The sequence below is a fragment of the Cephus cinctus genome, unplaced genomic scaffold (assembly GCF_000341935.2).
Source record: "Cephus cinctus unplaced genomic scaffold, Ccin1 Ccin1_scaffold0215, whole genome shotgun sequence".
NCBI lineage: Eukaryota > Metazoa > Arthropoda > Insecta > Hymenoptera > Cephidae > Cephus > Cephus cinctus.
In genome coordinates this window covers 2,376,057-2,397,770 of record NW_014332933.1, presented here as the reverse complement: position 1 = coordinate 2,397,770, position 21,714 = coordinate 2,376,057, and the positions used below count along the sequence as shown (strand labels likewise).

At 34.8% G+C, this 21,714-nt stretch overlaps 4 protein-coding genes across 6 annotated transcripts in view; 2 read left to right on the top strand and 2 right to left on the bottom strand.

Moving 5' to 3' along the window:
* LOC107265284 (tRNA-specific adenosine deaminase 1) overlaps positions 1-10,520 on the top strand; it is a 13,827-nt gene extending 3,307 nt beyond the window's left edge. Inside the window, exons 2-7 of one of the 3 annotated variants that reach the window (XM_015734580.2) lie at positions 3,419-7,692; positions 7,794-7,874; positions 7,941-8,048; positions 8,114-8,400; positions 8,470-8,671; positions 8,750-9,193. In XM_015734580.2, coding sequence (XP_015590066.1) covers positions 7,632-7,692; positions 7,794-7,874; positions 7,941-8,048; positions 8,114-8,400; positions 8,470-8,671; positions 8,750-8,889 — 879 coding nt within the window. In that variant the 5' untranslated portion in view covers positions 3,419-7,631 and the 3' untranslated portion in view covers positions 8,890-9,193. Of the gene's footprint in view, positions 1-3,418; positions 7,693-7,793; positions 7,875-7,940; positions 8,049-8,113; positions 8,401-8,469; positions 8,672-8,749; positions 9,686-9,758; positions 10,011-10,100 lie in introns of those variants that run through there. The other 2 variants (XM_015734578.2, XM_015734579.2) reach the window with 2 other exon arrangements.
* Positions 10,475-12,274, bottom strand: LOC107265286 (RNA 3'-terminal phosphate cyclase-like protein). The gene is made up of 7 exons (XM_015734583.2): positions 11,911-12,274; positions 11,592-11,831; positions 11,357-11,523; positions 11,105-11,279; positions 10,885-11,035; positions 10,722-10,826; positions 10,475-10,661 (listed from the first exon to the last, which is right to left on the bottom strand). The coding sequence occupies exons 1-7, from the start codon at positions 12,050-12,052 to the stop codon at positions 10,505-10,507; spliced, it is 1,137 nt and encodes a 378-aa protein (XP_015590069.1). The 5' UTR covers positions 12,053-12,274; the 3' UTR covers positions 10,475-10,504.
* A 158-nt stretch (positions 12,275-12,432) lies between these two features.
* LOC107265282 (lipase maturation factor 2) lies at positions 12,433-18,382 on the top strand. Its single transcript, XM_015734577.2, has 10 exons — positions 12,433-12,709; positions 13,713-13,896; positions 14,004-14,105; positions 14,481-14,674; positions 14,791-14,969; positions 15,048-15,297; positions 15,378-15,583; positions 16,556-16,796; positions 16,864-17,080; positions 17,160-18,382. Exons 1-10 carry the CDS (start codon positions 12,616-12,618, stop codon positions 17,410-17,412), a joined length of 1,920 nt encoding a protein of 639 aa, XP_015590063.1. The 5' UTR covers positions 12,433-12,615; the 3' UTR covers positions 17,413-18,382.
* LOC107265279 lies at positions 18,374-21,545 on the bottom strand. The gene has a single exon (XM_015734574.2). The coding sequence runs from the start codon at positions 21,336-21,338 to the stop codon at positions 18,576-18,578; it is 2,763 nt and encodes a 920-aa protein (XP_015590060.1). The 5' UTR covers positions 21,339-21,545; the 3' UTR covers positions 18,374-18,575.
* Between the last annotated feature and the right edge of the window lie 169 nt (positions 21,546-21,714).

Here is a 21,714-nt window from a genome sequence, read left to right as displayed (position 1 = left end):
TTTTTTTTTTTTTTTTTTTTTTTAAAAAAATCAGTGTCGCCACGAGAAACTTGTACGTGGCGATGTGGGTGCGCACCCTCCCCATACTCAGCGCACAAAACGACTAGCAAGCACTGCCCTATAATTTGTCTGGTTATTATTCTTTTTTAAATTATTATTATTATTATTATCCCGTTACACGAGATTGAGAAAATCCATATATAGGAAAGGCAATGGCCACGGCTGAAGAATTTCTTTCAGCTACCAGAGACACTTGCGAATTTATGTGTTTCTCTCTCTCTCTCTCTCTCTCTCTTTCTCTCTCTCTCTCTCTCTCTCTCTCTCTCACTCTCTCTCGGTTCGTTTACACACGTGTACTAGTCCTTCGCGAAAATATATACATACCGTATACGAAATTACACACAGTGCAGTCTTCGGTCGTAACTCGACGTGCGAGTCGAGTGCGCTTAGGTATGTTTACGTTTAATAACGTGTACGGGGCAATGTGGTGTTTTGTATGAGAAAGGACAATAAAAAAGTAAGATTCGGTGCTTGTATCGAAATATTCGAAATCACAGCGTGTTATATATTGGAAAAAAAAGAAAGTTTTCCAGGACATAATATTATTTTACATTGTTCTTTTTTTTTTTTATATTATCTTTTTCTCTCTTCACTGTTATACATTGTATGAAAAAACGTGTTGTTTTTTTCGCTCCAAGTATTTTTTATTTTTTTTTTTTCATCTTGGCAACTTGTGCCTGTGGAACACTTGTTTTTGACCTTCCATCTAAGCTGTATATAAAATCGATATATACGCATACGATTATATTATGTGATTGAAATAAATATTTATATAGAAAAAGAAAAAAGGAAAAGAAAAATAAAGGAGTTCTCTGTCTGTTTCCAAGTAAATTGCAGGGGTGGTCACGTGGTGCGACGCAAAGGTTTTATCGCGTCCTTTATTCGAATGTCCCGCGTCCACGTTTTGTATTCGTCGGGCGAGAGGAGGAGCGGATCGTGAGATTTGAAATTTTTGGCGGGAACGTGATTCAGCTAACACGCAAGGACGAAGTGTGACGCCGTCGGTCGCGAGAAACGACTTCGATATCTCGAACTCGGATCTCGATCGACCTTGCGTAACATTTTCGTCGCTCCCGTCTCGCACGGACTCGCGGGAATCACGTGGCCGATCATTTCGAACGGTGCGCGTTTCCATCGACGACGAATACTCGACTCGTGGACTTTGCACGCGGTAACGTTATTGCACTGCACTTTCGTGCAGTTCGGATGAACATCGTGCGCGGCAGAATGTTCTTGCTGGCCAATTACGGCGTCCCACCCTATCACGTATTACGACTAACAAAGTATTATTATTCTTTTTTTTTTTAATTCTTTCACGTTAATATACATTGACTATCCTTTATCATTAGACGCAATTATCATCCATCACATATTATATACCGCACAAGAACAGCAACATCTACTTTTTTTAATTTACATATATATATATATTCAACTAACAAAAATGCTCCACATGGCCAAGTTGACACTAACTTATAAATTATACACATATATATATATTCTATCGATATATATGTATTTTTTTTTTTTTTTTTTTTCCTTTAATACTGTACAATAATAATTACGCTTTTGATATGCCTGGAACTTGTACTATAGATCTGTCCTATATGGCACGTGCGTAACTCATATGAGCCTCTGACACCCGCTTGCTGATGGGATAATTATTAATCACTATAATTAATTTAATCACGTATACGAAAGAAAAATAATTCGAAATAATAATAATAATAATAATCGTTGCATCAGACACTCACGGATATAGAATCTTGTTCACTCACTCTCTCTTGGCACTGCTATCTGGTGGCAGGTGCACACCCCCATTGCTACCACTGTATTAATCGGTGATTAATTCTGTATATCAGTCTAATTAGAGACTTCGCTGCGGCGAGGTTACGGATAACTGTTTAAAAAAAAAAAATAAATAAATAAGAGCGACCCGAGAGAAACGTCTGCAATATCATTCAATCGTTTTGCGATTTTTCATTTTTTTCTTTTTCCTCTTCTTTTTTCCGTGTCCACTTGTAACTGATCGATCCACTTTGGACGAATCTTCTTCGGTACGGGGTATATATACCGTATACCGTTATCATTGCTCTGGCAATGCTATTGAGACTTTTTATCAAATGTTTTTTTTTTTTCTTCACTCCCACTTTTTGTCCAATTGTCCATACAGTCTCTCGGTCGTTGCTCTCATAACTCGTTACCGTAAATTACCGTTACATCTTCTACGCCTACATTAATTAATAATATCCTAATTTCTTTGCCTGTCCTACGTGCGGGGAGAGTACATCAGCCATGTTTACCCAAGTGCGCAAATATTTAGTTGAAAAATTCAAAAAATATATATATATATACATATATATTTTTCTACATTATTTTGTATTGTTTCTCCGATGTCCACTCTTGTCTGTCTTTCTGACTTTGGTCCCCTCTCTCTCTCTCTCTCTCTCTCGATCTGTCTATATCTATCTCTCTCTCTCTCTCTCTCTCTCTCTCTCTCTCTGTCTCTGTCTCTCGCAAGGGAGGGACCATTGTTGACAATTGAAAAAAAAAAAGAAAGAAAATATAACGAAAAGGGGAAACAAGCAAAATGAAATCATTAACCAAATGACTTTTGTCACGTGGTTCTAATCAAAATGGCTGCTGTATTGCCGAGGAGTCTCTCGTTCTGGCGATTGTCACATTTCATTGTATACACACCGAGTTCAGACGCTTTCATACTAATGTCTTTGTACTGTTTCACTTGATTTGAAAAAAATTTTTTTTTCTATCTCTTTCAATCTCGATTTCAAAATCGACAGAAATGTAAAGCAATGCTATTCAATACTCGTCGGCTTTTGTCGAAAGCTTCTCTTTATCATTCATGCCTAACGGTGTTTATTTGCGAGAGGGAAATTTTTATTTTTTTTTTTTATTTTTAGTATTTTTCACACGACCTCTCACTTTCTCTCTCACACTCTCCGTAATCTATCGCTGTATACTCTTAACTTCTCTGTCTTATCACTGTCTCACGCGAAATCTTGTCATCTCTCTTATTCGCAGCTACTTCGCTTTAATGTCATTAATCGACGAATACATGAATTCGGGTATTTTAGTCGTGAGACAAGACGAGGCTAGAAACTGTTTTAATACCGTATCTGTATAATAGTGGATACCATAGCTGACCCAATTCCCGTCGAGATATCAGGCATTGCTTTTCATTAACCAAACATCTCTATCGGCCGACGAGCTACTACTACTACTATTTTTTTTTTTTTTTTACGTTATTAATGTTAACGTCGGTCGACCATCATCGGATTACTAACAAACTGTTTTTTTCTTTTCTTTCTTGTTAACCCCGGTTGCCCATGGCCTGTAGGCTTGGAGTGCTAACAATGGAATCCACTCGTCCCGTGCTAACACCTGGACTCTGGAACAGCATCCGCGCTCGATCGGTTCGATCGGTTCGTCAACCAGCCGACCACCTTCGCCGTCCGCGCGTCACCAGCCCTGTTCGCCAGGCCTACCACCATCACCACCACAACCACCACCACCACTATCAATTGCCACTATTTATCCATCCTTTTATAATCTTCCACTTTTTTTTATCCAGTATCCAAAGCTTGCACTTTGCAATTTTCGGTGATGCATACAAGGCATTCCTTTAACATGGCTGACCTGCGTTCTGCCATGCTCAAGGAACCTGATTATGCATGGCATTCGGAAAAAAAAAGCAAAATTAACAAACCTCGGGGAAAGTATTGTTCGAAAGAATCGATGGTCTCTGAATCCGAGTAAATTTTTTCGTCCTTTTTCTATTTTTCGTTTACGCCACAATCTTGATGGCTTACTCTGTAGTTATTGTTACAGTCGAGATTCCTTCCTTACCGACGCCCCGATGGTAATGACTTACGCTCGAAGTGCAATCTTTGGGACGACTCGTAGCGAGGAACCATAATCACGTGATAGTTATCGGCGTCACTCAGAAGCAAGATCGAAGGAATGTTCATTCCTGTTATTTAATTCGAGGCGATGCACTTTACACGCGTAAGATGCAAACGCGAATATTTATGAGGAACCTTCTTTTGTATGCCTCGTAATCGTGGTACGTCGCGATTTTATGTGCGTCGCGACGCAGACAGGATACTCAGGACACGATATACTTTGACCTTGGATTACGAGGGCCCTTTTCGGCTGTACTCATCATGAATTCTCAAGCGAAGAAGAAAAAAAAAACATGCAGACAGGAGAACTCTTCATCACTACGCGGAAGTTCTGCTTGGGTGCTGAAACGACGATCCTGGCGAAGAGAAGGCTCCTCCTCGTGCAAGTCCGCCATGTTGGAGAAGCGAGACAGTAACGTTTAAGAATATATTTTCGATAAACTTACGGCTATCGTTATTAATATTGTATCGTTGCCTGAGATTGACTCGATTGTTCTTGTTTTCGCAAATTTTTCACTTTCTCGTTTCGATATTGTATTTGCCTAAAAGGAAACGAGGTGATCGCAGGGGGTGGAACGAAACGAAAATTACGGTGGGGCCACCCTTAAGGTGAAGGAATGGCGAGCGATACTAATTTCACCGGGAACTATGGCTATTATACATATATATGTAAAGGAATTTTTCACGAGTATTTTTTTTTTTAATTTTTTTTTTCTTTTCCTTCTTTTAGTACGTGTTTACTAGAATCGATACGCTCGTTTCACAGACCCACTGTGTTCGAACGTTTACGTCCCGCAATATTATCCATGCAATAACCAGCCGTCATCATTCTTATTAGTTGGTGTCGGATCGTTGAGTCGTGTTTGTTGAGTTTTGTTAATGTTTTACAAACAAAAAATGATTTCCTTTTTGACCCCCCCCCCTCTTCCCTTCCGCGCACAACGCGGGTCAACTCCGCGCGAGTTCCCGGGAAGCGGAAGCTATGCGTGAATAGAGATATATATATATATGTATTGACGATTAATGGCGAAGTTAGACTGGCAACCAAAATATCAGATCTGTTGTTAACACTTTTCCGCTCGCGAGATCATTACCTAAATCTAAGTTATGAATTTATATTAAAAAAAAGAAGAAAAAAAAAACAGAAAAACAAAAAACAAGCAAGTGTATGTAATAATTTTGTTGATAAGTTGCAGGAGCGATTGCGTGAGAGATTGATTTACTTAATATCGAATTAACATTATAGTTTATAAATAAATCTATTAAATGTTAGGGTCTGCCATAAATGTATCTATAAGAATTTTAGTTTTATATATACCCGGTTACTCCAGTCCAAACGCACCACCTGAATATGGCTTTACCATAGGAATCAAATGAGCGCGCCAACTTCATGCGATGCGTTTGGATTTAATAACCCGGTTTATATATATATAAATATATATACATATTACACGTAGAAACAACAAAAGCATATATATATATATATATTTAATAATTTCTGTATGTATAATTATATTTGAATTTTTTCGCGCTCGTCGCTCGAGAACTCATCACGAGGGACTTTGTTTTAAACGCGTCGTGAAATCCTTAAGAAAAATGAAAGTAATGAAAAATGTCTCGGTAGCTCATCTTTTCTTGTACATACATACATGCTTAAAAGCATAGCTACAAACGCGAGTGATCTGCAATCTACTTAAGTTCAGTATCGTGAATTTACTCTCAAACGTTTTATTATTATTCGTATTAGTTGTTAGCAGTATATTATTATTATTATTATTTTACGAGAATCTCTTTAAATATGTCCTCTCGCATACATAAGGACGCAATTGCACGCTCGCGTGCGGGATAGAAACTCAAATTCACGGCACTTGCGTGCTCAACGTATGTACGTTTAGATGAACGTATAGATACATATTTACATGTTATATATATACACAAATATATATGTACACACTCAGAATTATAGAAACTGCGCATTGCGAGCAAGGGTCTTCGCGATTTGGGGGTGGGGGGGAACAAAAAATGTACTTTTAGAAGAAAATTCGTTTCCATTAAAGTGCCTCTAAGACTGGGTGTCTATTTTATGTGGTGCTGCGATATACTGATGTTCGATGTGTTAAAACTTCTCATGATAAGAGTTATCTGATCGTTGGACTTATGAAAGATTTGAATGGAAAACAGCGATGGGAATCGCGATAGAATTTACTCGCATTGCGCGCATATATTTATATATAGATAAGAAATTATATATTAAGCGGACAAGCAATTTTATTAGTAAGTTCACGTTACTTGAGTTTCGACTTGTCGTAATGGTTTATATGTAGCCTCTGTCTAAATTTATTCGGACGCTCTTATTTTTTTGTTTTCCTTTCTTTTTTTTTCTTTCTTTTCTCTTCTCTTCTATAGATTAAAATTTTATTGTAATTGGCGCGTACCTTAGTTAAACGTGCAGGATATCGTGGCAATATTTAACACATGCGGGAGGCAGCAATGCAAAGTAATTCTGATTTTTAAAAGTCTTTGTTATAAAGATCTGATTTACGAAATATAGTACTTCATATTGTTTACGAGAGTTTATAGTTTGCAATGAAATCGCAAATAAAAAATTAAGCATATATATGTATGTATGTATATGCATGTATACTGATTCTGTGAAGGCAGATTAACGAAGAGCTCGAAACCTTGTAGGGTATGAAAGTACAAAAGGTAATGCAGATAGTAACAAGAAAGAATGAGGAAACGTAAAAAAATGAAAATTGATAATAACGAAAATCGTTATGGAGATTTATGTTGCGGTTCATGTAGCAAGGAAAATTTTCCGAAGATTCCGGGAGACACGGTAGCTTTACTTTTACAAAAAAGAGATATACATATATATATAAAATGTTTAATAACAAAATTACGGAGAAAGTAAATTAAAGTGTAGAAGAAAAAAAATGTGTAACAGGAAAGCGTGCTCTTCGCACTCAATCGTGACTTCGGAAACTTCCTTGATTTTTCAGATAGTGAAAATATATTCAGAGTCGAGTGGGAGTTGCGCAACGAAAGATGAAATTCATCATTGTTCACTTTACGAATTTTGGAAAAAGAATTATTTAAGTATTACTCATTTGTGTATTGATTTGTCATTTTTTTCGTTATATAAACGGGTGCATTAAGCGATGCAGCTTCTTGTCTATGTTTAATGTCAAACCTATAGTGGAAATGTGAAAATTAATCGATTCTCATTCTCCGCACTGATGCATATAACGATAGAGTCATATTTTTATTACTATATTATTTAAATTACGTTCATTTAGCGATTAACAGTGGTGAAATAAAACGAAAATCGAATTTCTTCGTTTCACGTTTATTTGCTTCTTCGAGATATTTGTATTTCATTCTGGCAGTGATGACGTGCACAACGCTACAGGTATGAATTATTTATATATATATATTATCTTAATTGTCAAAAGAAAGAAAATGAAATTTGACTTTTATCAATCTGGTATTCACAAATTTGCTACATAAAGAGACCGTTGAAAAGTTAATTCCATCTTGGTTCTCTGGTGTTCACTTAGGTGAAACGTAGAATTGTTATAAATAGATTCCAATAAGTTTATTTTGAAAAAGTTGTTTTTATATAACATTTTAATATTTAAATAAATCATGAGTGTTATGGACATATATGTTCATCTGTCGAGTGTATATAAAATGCCTCTTGTAGGACGTAAGTTCGTAACCTCAAAATTGAAAGAATATGGTTCCAACATTATACTTTCCACGTACATTTTTGATTTTTTAATTGATTACGATAATTAAAATTTTTAGTTGGTACGTATAGGGTGAGAGGAAGAGATGTCATATACACTGTTATTGACGAAAGTTTGAATTCAGGATATCGTTCATTTGGTAAGACATTTATTGTTTATGCATAGTAGCACTGATCAGCTGATATTTGGTAATTGCTTCAAACAGATACAGCTGCAGTATACAAAAATGAAGAAGATATTGGATATGCATTGAATAAGTTACTTCCAAAGTATGCTTTGTCAAGATCTGACTTATTTATAACATCAAAACTTTGTAAGTGCGTAGTGAGAAGGTTCTATGTAATTGATAATTTACCACAAGATCTTTTGTCAGTACAGCTCCTAGTGATAACGGTGATCCACAAAGAATTCGTGAATCTGTATTAAGATCTCTGAAGTGGTTAGGCACTGCGTATTTAGATTTGTATTTGATTCATTGGCCAGGTGCCAGTGGTATGTCAGAGAATTCACAGCAGAATCCTGAATTAAGAAATCTCACTTGGAGGACATTAGTTGAGATACAAAAAGAAGGATACATCAGATCGATAGGTGTATCAAACTATAATATAAAGCACTTGAAAGAATTACTGCAGAACTCTTATGGTGTTATTCCAGCAGTGAATCAAGTATGTTTAATTGAAAATATTGATTAATATTATTTCTTAAGCAAAATTTATATTTTATGTAATTTATAGGTGGAATGTCATCCTCATTATTCCCAAAAGGAATTAATAGATTTTTGCAAACGGGAGGGAATACATGTGCAAGCTTATTCGTCATTGGGCACTAGTGACCCTACGGCTCTTTTGAAAGACCCTGTAGTTTATAGTATTGCTTCTGACATTAATGTTTCTCCTGCCAGAGTACTTTTAAAATGGGCAGTACAACAAGGCATTGGTATAAAAAATCCACTTTTAAACTAAACATAAGTTTTAGATATATATTTATAAATAAATTATGCATTACACCTTTCAGGAATTATACCAAAAGCTGTAAACAAGAAACACATAAAAGAAAATGTTGAGTTAAACTTTATGCTTACCTCTAGCCAAATGGAAACACTATCAAATTTACCTCAACAAAAATATGCGTGGGATCCAACAAATGTTTTTTAAATACTATAATTTCAAATCTTGCCTTCATTGATATTATTATTACGAGAACATTTTTTTTGCTTGGTAGTGGATTAAAACAGTATATATTATAAATTAATATGAATAGCTTTGCAGATAAAGTAGCAAAACTCTGCCTACAAAAGTACAATAGTTTAAAGAAAACCGGTAAACCTACCAGTAACGAATGGACCGTTTTATCTGGCATAGTTTTGGAAAATATTAATGGTACATTATCAGTGGTATCCCTGACCACAGGAACAAAGTGTTTGGGTGGTTCTGATCTACTGAATACTGAAATATGGGAAAGGGGCAGCAGATTGAGTGACTCTCATGCAGAGATCCTAGCTAGACGTGCTTTTCTACGATATTTGTATGATCAATTAGATTTATTACTGAATGATCAAAAGAGTGACGTGTTCGCATTAGATTCAACTGATAAGATTGGTATTAAACCTGGCATATTATTTCACTTTTTCTCAACTCAAACGCCATGCGGCGATTGTTCAATATTTCCAAAAGAAGCAAAGGTGCTTGATGAAGAGATTAATCCTCCCGCAAAAATAAGAAAAATAAGTGCACTTAGTGAAGCGTCAAACGACTCTTCCTTAATTACAACAAAGAAAAATTGTAGGATAATTAGTGATATATATAGAACCGGTGCGAAATGCGTTTCAACAGAAGAAAGACAGGATCTCCTCGAACCTGGTATAAATTATCACGTTCTTGGATCGTTACGCACTAAACCAGGTAGAGGTGACCCAACTTTGAGTTTATCATGCTCAGATAAATTGGCAAAGTGAGTATGAATAACGAGCATAGATGAATTTCTGATATATTTCTCATTTTTAAAAAGCGAACGTTCACTATAGGTGGAATATATTGGGTGTTCAAGGATCATTCCTTAGCTTATTGATTGCACCACTAAGATTAGAGAGTATTACAATTGGGGGTGGAAGTCCATTTTCTCAAGAAGCCATGGAGCGTGGCTTGTATAAGAGATTTGGCAATGATGTTGCGCGTCTTAAAATATTTCAAGCCACAGAAAGTTTTATACATTTGAAGGGAACTCTAAGGACGCAACCATGTCCAACAAGCATTATATGGTGTTCTGTGCGCAACAGGTAATCTTGCACAGTATTCAATCAAAAGACTAATAATATTTGAGTTCTGCTGTTATAGAGTCATTAGAATCAGTTTCTAATATTTTACAGGTGAAAATTGTAGACTGATTGTTTTAGGGAATTGGAAGTAGCAGTTGAAGGTAGGAAACAGGGAGCAACTAAAAAAAGGAAAGGAAACTTATTACTTATAAGTAGACGTGAGCTTTTAAGAATATTTTTGAGAATTATTGAGAAATATAAAGGTATCGATAGTGAACAAAGGCATCCTAAAAAAATTGGATACTACCAATTTAAGCAATGGTCAAATCTTTATCAAGAGGCATGGAAGCAACTTAGATTGAAAAAATTTCATGCCTGGCCTACAAAGCCTTTAGAATCCCAAGACTTTATATTATAATTTATAATACTCGCGTTTGAAAAAAAATAACTGCACTTTCCCTGGGAATATTATACGTAAATTGTTATATGTATACAAACATTTTATTACAAATAAATTATAAAACACGTCGACTTATGTTTGTGTATCCTATGCCGACGCAAGTTAACAGTATCTGTTCCTGTGTAGTTAGCGTATCATCTTCTTCCTCTTTTACATGCTCTATTTTAAATACTGTACCAAAAAAATCTCGCAGGTCTCGCAAAAATTGAATCCTGTTAACGGAATATATGAAGTAATCACAATTACTTTTAGAAATATAATTTAATACTTACATAGTTTGTGTGAGCGGTCCCACTGTTATTTTAGAAACATCTTTTTTTCCAAGTGCCATAAACAAAGCAGCCATACTTTGGAATGGTGAGTCCACGCATCCATTCCTGAACAGTTTTAACTTAATGTATTTGATCATTGAGAAACGTTATCTTACATTCTTACCTGTGTATTTCATCAAGAAGCTTTAAAGCAGCTTCTTTTCCTAAATCTTCAGGTACACAGGGTAATGATCCTGTTGTCATTAAAGGTGAGAATGCTTCCCCACTTAAAAATACTTCTGTGGTAGTCTCTGCAGTCAGGCTTATTCCAAAACCTGATATATAAATTAGATATGTTATAAATGAATGTATTCTAATTGTTTCACTGACCAACTTGAGAGTACCTGGAGATTTCCCACTAGAAGCTCCTCTGCTTTGATCAGTATGAATGTAGATATCTGGTAAAAAATTTAAAAGAACTCCTTTTGCAGATTCCACCATACGATTAGCTATTGCTGGTGATACTCTCACACTACATGCAATTCCTCTGATACGTTTTACCATTCCACTGTTCTGAAACTGCAACGTTTATCTATGAAATTTCGTGTATGAAACTAATATTGTATGTTATAACGAATATAGCTTATTGAACGTACTTGTATTGTTTTTAAATTTTTATTGATTGGGCAGAGAAATTTTACTTCTCCACCACCCATTGGAGCAACACCTCTTTTAGAAATGATTAGTTCAATACTATTATCTCCTGCTAAAAATCGTTTTACTAGGGGAATAGCTGAAGCTTTAATTCTATCTACCGAGGGATCTAAAGCAATAATTACAAAAGAAATTATTAAATATAAATACAATCAGGGATAAATACAAATATCATACCAAGAGCATTGTTTGTAATTCCTCTGAGTTTGATGTTCATAGGTATTTTACAAAAAGGTGCTAAAGCCATGATTCCTTCTAAATAATAACCAATCCCTCGTTGTAAGCTACAATCATGTTCCAAGTCACCTCCAACGAGTAACCCAGGATTGTAATATAAACTTGTGCCAGTTTCATTTAATTCAATTCTAGTTCCATTTGTTACTTTATCCAGAAGTCGTATAAAACTAATTTCATATTCTAAAATAAAAAAAAACGTTCACAAGTAAGATTAAAGATAAATTAAAAAATATAAAACATTTTAATCAAGAGTGCTAACCTCGAAGTCCAGGATCGTCATCACCAGCACGAATATCGGTAATTCTTACAGGTTTACAGGATAAAGTAGACAATAGCAAACGATATCTCAAATAATTACACCCTTCATACATTAAAACATTATTTTTTATTTTAGCTGGCATTTTTCTATCTTTTAATTACAAACAATTACAAGAAATAATATATGCGAGTGACAACCAGGCACGTGGCTAAACTCGCGTCAATAACATACCATAAACTCCTTCATTTATCGATTACCGGTAACTGAATCATTATTTAACATTATCAAATATGCATAATACTGTCAAATCCAATGCTGAAGGATATTTAATAAAACTCAAAACAAATTTACCATACTAAAAAGAAAAAGTTTACACAACTCTTCTTGGCGAGATAGATTGATTCATAATTTTTTACCTAAATGTCTAATTTTTGTTCATATCGAGTATCAACGTAGTTTAAAAGTTTTCAAACAGATGTCTCTGTTAATTGCCTTCAGAAGCCTTTAAATATAGTGACTTTCTTTGCATTTCATTGGATAACCTGTTTTGGCGTGGGTATATCCCACCTCATGTAGCATCGAATCATGGAATTAGAATCGCGGTACGCGAGTACTGATTCCGTTCACCGCTAAATTTATTATTTGTTATTTGGCTTCGGTAAATGTGCATTTTTTTACACGAACTGAGATTCTAGAAGCAGTGAAATGGCCCAGGTACGCTACACGCGGAATCTCTTTCTCAGAGGGATGTGTATAATTTATCTCTTCGCGTTCCTGAGCTACTATATCCAAATTCCTGGTAAGTGATACAGATGCAGTCGCACCAAAAATAGCTGTATTTTTTAACGTGGCTCCGCCGGCTCTTATCGATCTATGATATCCGGGATATTTTGAAAATTCTAACAATACTCAACGTTTTGTTACGTTGCTGCATAACGTTGTTTTTACGTTGCTCGACCGTTGTGAGATTCTACATTTCTCAAGAACATTTTCACTCACATTTTTTTTCCTTTTTCGTGTGTATATTGATAAATATATCCAGCGGTTAATGCAGTTTTTTTGTTTGCTTTTATGGATGATACGTTTCTACGTTACAATTTATTGGAGCTCTAATTTTGAAGTATTCATCTTTTCAGAGTAACTGGAATTGATTAGTTAATAGGTGCTTCGTGAAGACAAGTTTCTTGTTTTTATTATGAATTTAACGGTATTATTTGTTTGCGTTGATGATTTAAGCGATCACTCACCCGATTCAAAAATGATCTAATAGTTATCTGATTATTTGCATTATCTGTTATTAAACCTTGGAACAATCGGATAATTTAATTGGTCGTTTTAGCTACAATTGTTTGTTCATGTTTTATTCGTGTTATAACAATAATAATTTTTCAATTATATTTTATTATTTATCTATTTTAGATTCTTATGTTATCTTGAACGATATGTTTTATTGTATTATTTTTATTTTATTTCTTATAAGGAACTACATACTGTATTTCAGTTTAATGATTTGATTATCATACATGGGTCATTATTGAGATGCATAATTTATTCTAATCTTATCCAATTCTACTTGCTCTAAATAACTTTTAACTGATATATTATATTAGAATGTAACGAGAAATATGTTCAGATACTTTTTTAAATTAGATATGTGGGATAGGAAGCCACTGAAGTGTTTATATTATATATATAACCTTACTCACGTTGGCACATCTATAATAGGAATAATACTCTTGTAAATAATAATTTTACATTTTAGATCATATTTATTGAGGTGAATATATTTTTATGTATATTAGGATTGTATGGAGAAAATGGAGTTCTACCTGCTAGAGCAAAATTGGATTTAACAAGCAAAGCGCCTTTATCTCAACAGCTAAGACAGAAACCAACATTATTATGGTTTGCACCATACATTGGTCTGAACATTGATTACATGCTGGACCTACTTTCTTTGTCTGGAATCATCCTTTCATTCATAGGGTACTTGCTTATTTGGAGTTAAATTACAATGATACATTTTATTATGCTCTTAGTTATTGGAATTGACACTGCCATTTTGTATTACCATATATCATTTCCTATTGCAGATTCGTTTCACAAAGAGTTTGCATTGCTCCTGTATTTGCAGTACTGTGGGCTCTCTATTATTCGTTGTATCAAGTTGGTCAAACTTTTATGTGGTTTCAATGGTAAGTATTTTCATTTATAGGCTAGACAGATTAAAAACTCTATCCCTAGCTTGAATATATTCTATTACAGTCTGTCGAGTAAATTAGTAATTTTTATAAAAGATGCAATTGAAGGTATCTACTGTTTATCGTTAACTCAAGGTAGTTCATGAACTTTTTTTCCATGTCAAAACATGTTCACATTGCATAAGTTGGAAGTGGACTTGTAACGTGAGAATTGTATTGATATCTAAGACATATGTGGTGTATCAAATGCGAACGAGTCAAGGATATATCGGATCAGTTGGAATATTTCCCGATTTGTTTACAAGTCACTGCAGATAGATTTATTATAAAAGAAATTATGAAAATTACTATAATGCCATTTCATTGCAGGGATATCCTTTTATTGGAAGCTGGATTCTTGTGCACTATTATTGCTCCATTTTGGTACACACAACGCAGAAAGTCCGGTACACCCAGTGACTCAATCACGTTTTGGACAGTTCGTTGGTTGCTTTTCCGTTTGATGTTTTCTAGCGGAGTCGTAAAACTTACGTCCGGATGTCCAACTTGGTGGAAATTGGATGGTAAATTTCACTTTGATCGATGGATCACTTAGACTTACTTTTTCTTTATATGGCATCATCATTTTCTGTCTGTCCATGAATGGACACCAGTCCTATCTAAACTCTCATTCTTACAGCTCTGAATATCCATTTCGAAAGTCAATGTATCCCTACTCCATTGGCTTGGTACGCTCACCATTTGCCAACTTGGTACCTTCGTTTAAGTACAGTAGTAGCAATCGTATTTGAACTTGTTATTCCTTTTCTGTTTTTCTTTCCAAATAGAAAAGTACGGATTACGGCCTTTTATCTTCAGGTAAGAGTCATTCATGTGTGAGGATTTTCCTAATGGAGCCTATAGAAGTTTTGACGTGTATGAATTATTTATTTCCAGGTATTCCTCCAATTGCATATTATTGCAACAGGCAATTATAATTTCTTTAATTTGTTAACAATTTGCTTATCCATTTCTCTGCTGGATGACCAATTCTTTTATAAGAAGAAGCTTAAGAGCAGTGGCACACAGATTTTAGATTATCTGTCCACTGCAGTCTGTGTTTTAGTCTATGCTGGTGTTATTTATGGAACGTACGTCTATTACAAGCTTCGAATTTTAGACAATTGGACCATTGAATCCGAAATCGGTAAGTTCATTTGAGAAGTACAGTTGATTTTCATAATTCTGATTCCGTATTATTTTTACTAAAAATTTTGGATTTTTCAGCATTTACCGAAGAACAATTTGACTATGTTCTTTCACGCGTGATACCTATTTCAGTTTACATTGCCTTAGTATCCTTGGGTTTCACTGTAGCCGATGCTGTAACTAATTCCATTTTAACTATAAAAGGTATTCAAAATAAAATCTTGACCACGCTAACAACAATTTTTTATACAGCAATCGTGGTTTTTCTCTTTGCAATTAGCATTGTAAGTACAAAACATTATTTTAATCTTACGGGGGGAACCTCGTGTAAAATTATGAAAATTTCAATAATTTTGTGTGCTTTAAAATGTTCTACATTCAATGTGGAATGTTCCTAGAAAAGTTTTGCATCGATATTTAATGTGGTTCTCGAAATATAGCCCAAAGCGCGAACCTACCTCTCCTCCGTTAGTTACGAGCGCTAGAGACGGAACATCGATTTTTATTTATCCTTACTGTCATTTTTGAAAATTTCATTCGGAGTTCAATTACTTCGTAGTTTTTTGTAGTACAATACGTTTTTAAAATGTAATCGTATCCGAAAGGAGAATTGGTGATACAACTGGAGCGGTAGACCACGGAAAAGCCGAAACTTTAAACGCGTTTTTCTCGAAATAGCATTTTTCGAATGTATGGGCAAGATATCTCAAAAACTACTTGTTTCACTGTGCTCTGATTTTGTATAAATTTGTAAAATAGTAATATCTTATATTTGAACCTACACGTTTCGAAATATTAAGTAAAAAAACTTGAACAAAAAATGTATAAAGTTCGAAATTTTTATCGAAAAATCAATTTTTTTTTCATAACTTCAATTTTATTATAAATTTTCAATATTTTTCACATTTTGTAGGTTTAACTACGAATTATACTTCTTATTAACAAGTCATTTTCTCCTGAATGTCTCAGGATGCATCGCAGGGTCGCTAGATTGCCCGTAAATTGAACATCTCCGCTTCCACACGTTTCACAACGACGCTAGTATCTCCACCATTACGTTCTTTATATGAAAAAAATATTTTTAAGCACTCAAAACATTGTTGTTTAAGACTTTTATACTAAGAATATTTCTAATATGAAATTTCTTTGAAAACAAAAGTCATAAAAATTGCCTTTTTTCAGCCTTTATATGAGGTTCTACCCCTTAAGGGAAAAGAAGAAAACCAGCCAATTGATAACGAACATTTTTAATCTAGGTTCCTTATTCTACTCTGCATTCATCTCATAACGCGACTGTACCGAATCAAATTAGACAGCTCCATGCCAAAGTAGATTATCTTCACTTGGTTGGTAGTTATGGATTATTCCGTCGTATGACAGGAGTTGGTGGTAGACCAGAAGTTATAATTGAAGGAAGTAACAATATTGATGGCCCATGGAAAGAATATGAATTCCTATATAAACCAGGAAACGTCAATAATTCTTTACCATTTGTTGGTACGTTTACTTCATTTTTCAACAGACAATGTAAATCGTAAAAAATACATGATTCTTTTTTGTACAGCACCTCATCAGCCTAGACTCGATTGGCAAATGTGGTTTGCAGCTTTAGGAACTTATCATCAGAATCCATGGCTTATGTCTTTGGCCTATCGTTTGTTAAATGGACAACCGGAAGTCCTATCGCTTCTCAATAACGCTCAGAATCCATTCCGTGACGGTCCACCGAAATACGTGAAAGCCAGCTTATATCATTATCGCTATACTCCATGGAGTAAATCGTGAGTGAAGATTCACTGTCTTACTCATTTTTAGAAGTATTATCCAATTTTTTAAAATAATTTTAATAATGATTATTAGGAACGGACAAGCCTGGTGGACAAGGGAAAAGGTAACCGAGTATTTCCCGGTGTTCAGTCGCGACCATCCGCCGCTGATCGACTATCTGACGAAGATGAAGATCATTCAGGAGAAGCCTATGGTGAAAGTGACCAATAAACCTTTGAAGATTGTTCTGGATAGTATCAGATCTTTAATTATTAGATTCGAAGCTAGTTTATTGTTGTGGGGCATTTTCACTGCTGGCTGTGCAATAATAATTGACCATCTATAACAATTCGGCTCCAAAGCGAAAGTAGATTGTAGAGGTAAATGTGAGTGAAATGTTATGAGATGTATTATAATTGAAATGTATCAAAAAGCTGTTGCAAGGTCTGAATGAATCAATGTACTTCTATAGGCACGTAGGTTAGAGTTGCTGGAAATCTGTCAGATTGCACGCGACTATTTTAAAGACAATTCATTTTTGATATTCTTTGGTCGCACGAGACTTTCTAAATCAGTTATTTAGGTTACCTGATAATTGATAAGTATTTTAATGAAGTCATTTTGATAACATCACATTGCGTCATGAGCGCATGTATTATAATTATTATTTCTATAATATAATGTATTTTGATTTTGACTTTTTAAAATAACTTTCAATGTCCACTCGTGGGTTACAATATATATATATATGTATACTAAATAATAATTAAATCTATGCTCTCTCATTTTCAAAACGTTTTTCACTATGATCATTCACACAGTGATTTATCGAGAATGAGATGCAAGGAATTGAAGTTATAAATTATGTGAGAATTCAATGACGTCGTATAACGTTCTTGGCCTATGAAACATTTGGATTGACTTTGCTTGAAAAAAATGTACTTTTGCACTAACAACTATAGAATAACAGTTTATTTTGTAAGATTATAATATTCAACATGCTGATTTTCTGTGTTGGTAAGCAGTAGCTTCTTTGGTGAACATCTTATATTTGTAGGTAACGTAAACTTCTGAGATTATGAAGTATCTGATTGCATTTTACCAGTGGTGTATTGTATAGCGATTTATTATGTTTTTGTCTAATATTTATGATTCAAGTGCATTTATCAAACTTGTCGAATAGTTTTACGTGAAACAGAACAAAATTTAACGAAAGCATGTTCAGAGGAATTGCTGGCAACTGCGAGCTAATTTTTTACAAATCGAAATCTCTTCTCAGTTGTAAGATACAAATAAAAATGCTTGTATCAAATCAATTTGGTTGTCTTTTATTAGGTATTACATCCTTAGTCAGATATTTCGTACAAAGTTCGAATTACAAGTCGTAGAAATATGGTTTATTGTAGATACTTAAGACAAAATGCTGAGAACTTCTTATAATTAGACCGAAACAGTCCTACATCACAGATGTTTTATAGTTATTGTTTATTACTAATCATCAATTATATCTTAGCTGTGTACAGTTTCACTTGGATTATCGATTCTTTCCTTTTTAACACGTGATTCCTTTTCGGTTGTACCTGGTTTTTTAGGAACGACTTTTTTACTTTTACTTTTTAACTTACTTTTCAGCACATTTTCTGCGTAAGACAAAAATATTTTCTCTCCACCGTGTATTTCTGGTGGCAGAATTTGCGACATGCCTACTGGAATTTTGAACAACTTTAAAAGCCGTTGCCTCAGCAGCTCGAAAGCTTTATGTCCATCCGGTTGATATTTGAGTCTGTTTCTTTGTTTGTCTACAGCTTTGTCGTTTATGTTTGACATTTGTTTTGATGAAAGTATATTGCGAAATCCAAATATTGTTGAATAATTTGGTTCCAATATTGAGTAACCTGATGGTGGCAATGTTTCCTGAAACATTCGTGGCCATGGTGCTTCATCTGATTGACTTACATTCTTTGTACTTGATTCAACTGCAATACCAGAAGTGCTAGGATCCTTGGGAGGAAATGACATTATTTGGAGCTTCTTCCCACCATCTTTACTGCAATTTGCTACATGTCTTTTTGTACCATGCGAATTATTAACCTTTTTCTGTGGAGGTAGAATGTAAATTTTTTTGATGACAGTTTGTTTCTCTATTTTTCTACTTAATCCAATTAAGATCCGAGTAACTTTTTCAAACTCCAGATGCGAATTAATGCCTATCATAGAAATTACATTTTCAGGAGTTTCTAGTTGCATGTTCACTTCTGCAGAAAATTGTTGATCAGTGTTTAAATCATATTCTAAAGTTTTCTGGTGAATTGCATTTTTGGTTTTGCATATCATATTGAATGGTAATGGTGGTACAAAATGGTTGTAGGTGTCTGAGTTGTGTTCACTGCCAAACATCCTTTGCTGTATAGCTTTTATGCTTTCACAACGTTCTGCACCTTTTGTTGCTTTCGATTCGCCATATACCTTTAAGGCAAGCAGCAATTGTTTATTTTTCAAAGATAAAGACTGTGTGTGGAGAGATTCAGGAATAACGAGATTAGCATTTAAATTCTGTAGGATGTTATACAATTTTGGAATTTTCAACATAATTTCATCTGAGCTATATGACTTTCTCGTTCCTTTAAATTTCGATGGAGATGCTATTTCTTTAAAATAGAGTAGAAGCTGTGAGTCAATATCTATTTCATCTTCAGCTATTTCAACATTCTCTTCATCAGTTTTCTTCTTCTCTAGAGGAAATATTTCCGTTGCAGATAAATTTCCTTGGTACGTCCGTGGAATATCTTTCAAGGAAACATTCTTCCTCTGATATCGAAGAAGAGCAGAAAATCTATGTCTAACATGAATTCTGGTCTTTGTGGGGAAGTGCTTAGCAATCTTTACCCAATCTGAACCATATTGTACATGAAGTTTAATAAGTTGTACGTCCTCCTCAAGACTCCAAGTATTTTGGTTCCCACTTTCTCTCACGACTAGAGTTTGGTAATGGTCACTAAGCTGAACTGTAGTTCTGTTAGGCATGCAAAGAGCTACTATTTTTCCAAAGTTCTTTCCATACTTTGCTACAGCATTCATCAAGATTTTGTCTTCTGTTGCTGTGAAGCGACCCTTTTTTAAATGTGGTGCCAAACTGTAGGTCCACCGAAAGTATACCTGTTGCTTTGTTCTATTATGCATGCAACTAGCAACTTCACCCCAAGGAATAAAGTCTCCATGCCTTAGCTTATTTACAGCATCCACAAGTCTTTGATCCTCTTCCTTTTTCCACTGACATCCCTTAAATCCAAATTGACGGTTGGTAGTGTTGAACCTAATGAAACATTGGTAGCCTGATCTCCGAGTTTTTAATTTCAATGCAATCTCATCCCAGTTTTCATATTTATTCTGCTCAGCAAGTTGCTTCAAATGTGCGTCTTCCACCTTAGACCATTTTGTCTTATTGATATCAGGATGTAAGAATATATTCCACATTACACGACACTCTTCAGCTGAGTGCCTACCTTCAAAATCAGTTGCAGCAATTTTCAACCAGTCAAATTCTCTAGCACCCAAAGGTCCAACAGTGTCCTGAAAACATTTAGGCAACAAATTTGCCCTTTCTTCTGCTATTCTTTGTGCACTGGTCATCTTACGATGAGAAACTTTTCTTTTGCCTGGTAGCTTTTTGTTATTTAAAACATCTGTTATAGCCTCTTGTTTGATTGCATTGATAAGAATATGCCTATCTTTAGGAGTCCATCGGCAAACAATGGGAAGATGAACAATCTGTAACTCACCAGACGCTTTCTTTTTCTTGGCATCTTCATTCATCGGTGCAACGAAACGATCCTTGTCTTTGAAGTATGGCATGCCAGCATTACAGAATGTGACTTTTGAAGTAGAAGTGGACTTTCCAATCTGCAAAATTTTCTGCTCAACATATTGTTTCCTTTTTCGACATTCCTCAAGTAGAGTCGTAAACTTCATTTTTGTAGTTTGCAAACAGGTAATCAAGTGCTTGTTAAGAAGAAGTGCTGCTTGAAGATCATCCAATGAATTCAATTTTTGAATGTCAAGACAATTTTCGTTAACACAGAACGAACTGTTCGAGGCAGAATCATCTTGTGTCTCTTGTGTTATAGTAACAGAATTACTTTTCTCACAAAGGTTAGACAAAACGTATTCCGTCGTTGTACTTGTTGAGGTCGACGGTGACTGATTCTTTTCTGCCAATGCATTTTCCAAAGCTTTTATATCATCCAAAAGAGTATAGTCCTCTGAATCACTCATTGCGCCTAATTACCCCTCTCAAAGCAAATCACAGTGACAATCTCATCTCGAGTAATATATTTACATAAAAACAAACGCGCCAAGCACAGAAGTGATGATATATTTCATACCAGCGGTTTGACATTCAACCGGAACCACGCGTCTTCATTTCCGGGAGCACTAAGGTAGGAGAAATTCAAACTAATCTTATTCCCAGTTCTCATTAGTAAGAAGAGATAAGATAATCTTTAGTATTTCATCTAATTAAATTAAAAAATACAATAGCTACGACGCTACTGGATAAATATTAAACACGGAGATTTTTAATATCAAGAGAAATTACATCTTATTAGAGACTATCTTAAATTGTTCTGAAGATTTTTGACGTTCGACCGGA

What these genes read in the sequence shown, in the direction of transcription:
- LOC107265279 (XM_015734574.2), bottom strand. Translation starts at nt 21,338, where the DNA reads ATGAGTGATTCAGAGGACTATACTCTTTTGGATGATATAAAAGCTTTG.
- LOC107265286 (XM_015734583.2), bottom strand. Translation starts at nt 12,052, where the DNA reads ATGCCAGCTAAAATAAAAAATAATGTTTTAATGTATGAAGGGTGTAAT. An exon ending in TGACGATCCTGGACTTCGAG is followed by an intron (nt 11,832 to 11,910) that starts GTTAGCACTCTT and finishes TTTTTATTTTAG; the next exon opens with AATATGAAATTAGTTTTATA. An exon ending in AATTACAAACAATGCTCTTG is followed by an intron (nt 11,524 to 11,591) that starts GTATGATATTTG and finishes TTATTGCTTTAG; the next exon opens with ATCCCTCGGTAGATAGAATT.
- LOC107265282 (XM_015734577.2), top strand. Translation starts at nt 12,616, where the DNA reads ATGGCCCAGGTACGCTACACGCGGAATCTCTTTCTCAGAGGGATGTGT. An exon ending in TTCTCTTTGCAATTAGCATT is followed by an intron (nt 15,584 to 16,555) that starts GTAAGTACAAAA and finishes TTTTTAATCTAG; the next exon opens with GTTCCTTATTCTACTCTGCA. An exon ending in TAATTCTTTACCATTTGTTG is followed by an intron (nt 16,797 to 16,863) that starts GTACGTTTACTT and finishes TTTTTTGTACAG; the next exon opens with CACCTCATCAGCCTAGACTC.